Genomic DNA, 7,126 nt, shown 5'->3' on the forward strand with positions numbered 1-7,126 from the left:
ATAGTGGTATGTAAGCTCTTGCCATGAGATTGTTCTTTCGTAGCTCTCTTCTTAAAAAACGGAAAAAATAGCACTTTCTGTATCTTTCCATCGCACAAAAAATTGGAAGGCCTTGGCATTTTTTTAGAATCGTTTTCTATTTCCTTAAACTATTTCTGATACATGCTTATGTTTTTATACGGTGGTCGCAATCTGGTCGATTTGGGGGAAGTTTCTTAGGAGCCATTCCCATAAGGCGACTCGAACAATGGCGTTTGATATTGGCATTAATGACTGTACAATGACTGCAGAACGCCTAGGAGCTTTTTTGTGTTATCCTTTTTAGACCCTGGGCTAAGTTACGTAGCTTTATGGAAGTGAGATCTCTGGAACTTGAAAGAACTAGATTGAAGTAGCCGTAGAATATGGAGGTTTTCCTGGGGTCCGGGTTAAGTGTCGGGGTGTTTATATCTGGAGACGGGCATGTGGCGACTATAACAATATCACCTTTTTAGAGACGGAGTTTTCAAAATTTTGAGATTTGCTCCCAATAGCAACGGAGTCGTTGATGCAATCGTTCTTCTGTATTCGTATTGGCGCTGTTAGATCTTCCAAAACATAAACTAAATGTTATGTGTTATGTTAGCATTACTACACTGTATCCAAGCCTATTTGTTATATGTCTTTCCATACAGGTTACTAGTGATCAGCCAACCATCGGGGCCGCTCGGTCCGATTGAATACCGGCCGTGTCAGTACTACTTAATATGCAGTCAGGGGGGTCTATATTGTATTGGACACTATGTCATAAGGTAGCTTATATAAGCAACCATGGTGGGACGTCTTTGAGTGCTGGATACCTTAGGTATTTACCATACTCCATATTACGTACGTAATCAAGAATACTTTGGATTTGGAAATTACTCTCAACATGTTAGATGCTCCACTGCTGAAATATAAATATTCCGTAATGTACCATCACCTTTATCTCTCTTTATATTTCTATAGTATGATACTTTTTTAGAGAGTTTTCAGAGAAAACAGTCAATAAGGAGAAGGATGATGGGGATAAAGAATATTTTTGTCGCGGAGACATCTAGGGAGATAAATTAATGTTGTAGTAAAGGTTTGGGGACACTCTCAAACGTAACTGCATCCTCAGACAAAATGTTGTGAAGATCTTGATTGTTGTTCATTTTGTTGTTGTTGTTGTTTGAAAGGTTTGAATGTGTCTATTAAAGTGCTTCATTACGTAGTTCTTACTTAGTTCTATGTTCTTACATAAACTACATATGCAGGATATACGACTCTAAGAAGATATCCTTGCTTCTTATATAACCTTTGCATGGATCTTGTATCTCCTCAAGGCTTTGGCTCGACCCTTTATTTCAGAGTGTATCTATCACTCGTCGCAATTGTTGCAAATCTCTAAGAGCTCGGACACAAGCTGCAGAATTACGCTATCTAATGGGATAATACCTTACTGAAGGTCTCGATCCCATTTCTTGTTAGTCTAACTGAACACAAGGCATTCGATCCCCTTTGATCTGACGATAAACCATCCGCAACCTCGTCGAAGGGTTGTAAAGTTAAATCTTCAAAATTCACTTCACTACAAAATTTTGTAAGATACCGATTACGATTACGTAGTGTTGGCGACATACCAAAGTGTAGCAAAGAAGTATGTTTTATTTTATTATTATTTGAATATTACCGTCACGAAATTTATGTGTCGCGATCCGTCATGTGAGTTATGAATTATTATGAAGTTACCAGGTTCGAAGTAATGACTGAAAAACGTCTGTGAATTATAATTGAATATCGTTTGTTGAATTAAGTCAAATGCCATGCAAGTGTTATCTTATTATTATTAAGATTGTTTTTGATTGCAGCCACGTCTACGGTTTCGGCCGGCCATGCGTACAAGAGTTATGTATTGGGTCGGTTAAGTTGTATGGTTTTGCTGAGTGTTTACTTGGGCGTTCTGGATTAGTCTCTCCTGCTGAAACCTACAAGTGTTTAGAGTGCCCTGCGGAGCACCTAGTGGAAGGACCTTGGGAGCGGTCTTCATGATTACGAATTTTGTTTTATGCATGCATGACTTCAACAAGATATTAGATGACCTTCTAGAATTTCTTTGTGTCGGAATTATAGTGAATCTGGCACATAGTGTACAGACGCGTGGTTTCGTACAACACGAAATACGTTTTCTATATAAAAAAACTCTATTCCATATGTAAAATGTATGATATAGATTATTCTCCTGTCCTAGGAGGGGGAGGAGCGATTTTGCTACGAACCTACCTATAACGTCAGGTCCTGTAGTCTAATCTGCATCCAATATATGGTTTAATATGTTATATCTCCTACCAAGCAATCTACTTTGAATAGTTTGATTTACTGAGTTTGTTGGAAATTAGCCATAACCGTCCTTTGGATTAGTTATATTGGAAGAAATATGTGTAGCAATTTTACTTCCATTTTCTCAAGGTATAACCAGTCATTCTCTTTTAGCATTTGACAAAGAGTCCTATATATAACGTATATATACATATCTATATCTAGTATATAGTTCTGTTCTACATTTGATTTCTCGATGATATCTCATCGTGAGCTTCTTCCTTGTCGTCTCGGCATATCTACCGGACGTTACGACATTAGTGTGTGTCAGTAAATCAATGTCCTTTTAGCAAATAGACATATATGTACCATATATTCCAATAAAGTTACTACTCTATTAACATGATCCAAAGCCCTAATTAAGCTGAGAAACTAGTTAGGAGCTACTGGAAATAAGAACCGAACCCCATCGAACCGACTTCGGTTCAGACCACATATTCCACGAAGAACGACCAATAAGTAATGGTGTAACGCGAGAACGTCATGGAAGGTAATAGAATGTTTCTGATATGAAACAAGATGGCGATAGATTATTTTAGGGTTTCCCTCGAGAAATCATGGGAACTGTTAATGTTTCCAAGCCTATATAAAGGATAGATCTTTGCTCGAACGATATTCAAGATAAAGGTACTATTAATATTCTATGGTAAAGGTCTAGACATCCAGTTTGGTACCACGTCTTCTATAACAAAGACGAACTGATTACCAAATATGGGAAGAACACGAAGGAATACCGGTACGCCCGACACGATTGATGAATACCAAATTAGTCAATCAATTCATATACTAACGACAAAATTATGATCTCGTATTATCTATTGCACCATCGACAAAAATATAAATAGACCCATAACTGGATATCCATTCCGCCACCTGCTCTTATTATTTTTATATTATTATTTTTTTATACACTTTATTTACTATTGATTTTTAATAGAACCGAACTCTTTTACATACATTAAAACGAGGATATTAAATTACTTTTATTATACTCCAAATTTAACACTATTCTTAATCCCAAATGGAATCTTATAACTATAAGATAAGAGTATAACAGGAACCGCTGCTTCCGAGCGATCTTGCATGTTTGGCAAGATCTTTTGAACAATAGTTAAATATTCTTTTATAATAGAATTTAAAAAGAAACAAGGATAATTCCACATTAAATCTGGTAGCGCCGCTTTCTTAAAAGATTACGTTGCTTAAAAAGAAATATCATTAAGAACTGGTTAAGTCATAATTAAATTAAGATGTCTCAAAAAAATAAGGTTAAAACATTCAAGGGTATGGCAGACGCTTATACCATCGAGCACTTCTTGCACACTGTTCAGATTCACTGCTGGGCTAAAGGTATCACTAACGAAACGCAACAAATTTTCATTTTGGCTCGAAGATTGGACGGTGAAGCTGCGACATGGTTCGTTGATTACGTTAACTCTCAGGAAATTAAAAACATGTCACATGCCACTTTTATCACAGCATTCAAGGCTCACTTTGCCGTCTACATTGATTTATTCCAGTTGTCATTGGATTTGGGTGGGTTACCCCACACGGGTTCGGACGAAGAATACACGCAAAAGTTTCAATGAAATGAGAATTTGGTTACCTCCCAATTACTTTAGCTATGAAGCTTATTTGAACAAATATATTGGTGGACTAAAGCCTGATTTGATGAAGGATCTTCGTTTGCATAATCCAACGTCGTTGGCCGATGCAACCAAAATTGCCATGAGAAGCACTGCATTTACTACGTCTGTCCCTGGTACTAAACCTTGGGCCCTTGATTTCATTGCTCCACCATCATCTGCTAACAGTAACGCAGATCCTGACCCCATGGAAATCGATTTTGTTACAACGGTCCCATCCGGAGAGGTCATTCAACAAACGGGGCCACAAGTTTAATACCAACAAGAGAGGTGACCAAGGTCCCAACTGGAGAAATAAATTCAGAGAGGTTTGCCTAGCTAACGGGTTTTGTTTAACTTGCGGTAGGCCTGGTCACACAAAGGTTCAATGTAAGGAGGCGAGCAATCCCCAATACTAAATCGATCCATAATGAGTCTGGTGAAGACATTCCGTCTGATAAAGATATTGAACCTCGTGAACTGTTAGAAAATGAATTATACCCGTTAGTTACGGATCCCATCGTTGGGAAAAAGAAGGAGCTCGAGTGTCTGGTTAAGAATGGTTAAGAATGGTCAAGGTATCACTGTTTTATTGGATACAGGTGCGTCATTATCAACTATTTCCGGTAACTTAGTGAAAAAACTGTCATTGGTTAAATATAAGGCTCACGGTTACGAATTCGGGGTGTCGTGAAGGATCAACATACATATTGTCAATCTACTGTGGCTATTTCGGTGCAGGTATATGGTCATTGGTACGATATGGTTGCTTATGTTAATGATAAGATTCCTGACAAACTCATTATGGGTAATCCAATCCTAGAACTTCATCCTGAATTATTAGTCTCTCCGGTCAGGAACATTGAATGTGATTTTATTCGTGAAGGTACAGGGGAAGATAATTATGGTAAAGAAGTTGAAGATATTTTCATCATCGATATAGAAAAGCCACGTGAGAAATGTGAAGGGAAAGACTCATTTGCGACATTACCTCGAAAACTACAAGAGAAATTTAAGGATACAGTTAAAAACGATTTAGGCAAATTAGACACAGATAGAGAGGCAATTGTTGAATATGAGATCTACATAAAAGATGGTAAAAGACCCCCAAGACAACAGGCATATAGACTATCGCCCAAATTAGGGAAAGTAACATCAAATCTGATTAATGAATTATTAGATAATACTTTCATAACTCCATCTAAATCCCCATACTCATCGCCTATTGTATTAGTAAAGAAGAAAGATGCCTCGTACCGGTTATGTGTAGATTACCGAGCACTCAATAAGGTGACGTTAAAGGATCCATTTCCTTTACCTAGATTAGTTCTCGAAAATTGGTCAGGCTAAATATTTTACTACGTTGGATTTACATAGTGGTTACCATCAAATCCCTATGAGGAAGCCAGATGAAGAATTAACTGCTTTGTCACTCCGTTTGGTAAATATCAATATAAAGTTATGCCGTTTGGTTTTGTTAATGCACCCAGTACATTTGCTCGTTTTATGACAGATATATTCCTGGAATTAGACTTCGTTGTGGTTTATTTGGATGATATCTTAATTTTCAGTAATAATTTAAATGAAGATTGGAAGCATGTCGAATTAGCCCCCAACAAGTTGCAACAATACAAACTTATCGCAAAGAAGAAAAAATATTACTTTACTCAGTCATCGGTTAGAGTTTTTAGGTCACACGGTAGGTGCTCAAGGAATCGTTCCCTTACAGGATAAATGTACAGCAATTGAAAGCATGGTTGTTAAACCAGAGGTTAAGTCGGTGCAACCATTTTTAGGGATGTGTAATTTCTATCGCAGGTTCATTCCAGAATTTAGTAAGCTATGTCGTCCGCTAATTGAATTTACATCCAAGAAGGCTGATTGGTCGCATGAACAAGAACAGAGTGTCAGTAAATTAAAAAATGCGTTAATAAATCCTCCATTGTTAACTTTGTTCGTCGTTGGTAAGGAATATCGATTAACTACAGATGCTAGTATGGTTGCTCTCGGTAGTGTATTAGAAAAGATTGAAAACAAAAAGTCGTTGGTACTGTTAGTTACTTTAGTTGTAGCACAAGTAAAACAGAACGTAACTATCCACCTGGTGAATTAGAAATATATGGCTATTATCAAAGCTCTCCATCACTTCAAGTGCTTGCTTTATGGTCATCATTTTGTGTTAAGAACTGATCATACCTCACTGCTATCTATTAAGAATAAGAAAGAACCGTCAAGAAGGTTAGCTACGTGGTTAGATGAACTTGCTGAAGATGATTTTACATTGAAATATCTCAAAGGTATTTTGAATGTTGTCGGTGATCCTTGTCAAGAAACGTTGCGGGAACTAATAATTTAGAAATATATACTATCAATACAAATCATTGGTTAAATAAATACAAGACAGATCCCTGGTGTGCGGCTCTTTTGAAAGCTATGGATAAATTAAACCCAACACAACAAGATATTCAAGACTGGTCATTATTCATGAAATATTGTAAAAAATGGAACTACTCTCAGCAATTCAGAAAGAGTTATACTTTAGATGATACTGGTATATTATATGATGACTCAAAACCCACACAGTCAAAGATACCCTATATTGAAAGAATTTCATGATAATACCTTATTTGGTGGTCATTACGGTGTCAGTACTACATTCCATAAGGTTGCGTCTAGCTACTACTGGCCAAACCTTTATGCTTCAATAGAAAAATATGTGAACTCGTGCACTGATTGTCAATTGATAAAACAACATCGTCGAAAAAATCAAGGTCTATTAACTACATTACCTATCCCCAACAGTCGGTGGTCACACATTACTATCGATTTCCTCACTGGTTTACCGACTACTTTCACTCAAAAAGATATGATTATGGTTGTCGTTGATAGATTTTCGAAACGTGCTCATTTTGTGCCATGTAATAAGTGTATTGGTGCTAGAGGTGTTATTGATCTGCTATTTCGGTATGGTTTCTGTTATCATGGGTTTCCCCAAATCATTACCTCGGATAGAGACATTAGGTTTGTGAACAAGGCTTATCAGGAACTTACCAGCCGGTTAGGAATTAAATTAGCTATGTCTAGTAGCAATCACCCTGCTACTGATGGTCAATCAGAACGAG

At 37.1% G+C, this 7,126-nt stretch overlaps 1 protein-coding gene across 1 annotated transcript; it reads left to right on the plus strand.

Moving 5' to 3' along the window:
* Nucleotides 1-4,766: 4,766 nt before the first annotated feature.
* Nucleotides 4,767-5,354, plus strand: NDAI0H02640 (uncharacterized protein; the record flags this gene model as incomplete). The annotated part of the gene is made up of 1 exon (XM_003671633.1): nt 4,767-5,354. One exon carries the CDS (start codon nt 4,767-4,769, stop codon nt 5,352-5,354), a length of 588 nt encoding a protein of 195 aa, XP_003671681.1.
* Nucleotides 5,355-7,126: the final 1,772 nt, after the last annotated feature.

The sequence above is a fragment of the Naumovozyma dairenensis genome, chromosome 8 (assembly GCF_000227115.2).
Source record: "Naumovozyma dairenensis CBS 421 chromosome 8, complete genome".
Lineage (NCBI taxonomy): Eukaryota > Fungi > Ascomycota > Saccharomycetes > Saccharomycetales > Saccharomycetaceae > Naumovozyma > Naumovozyma dairenensis.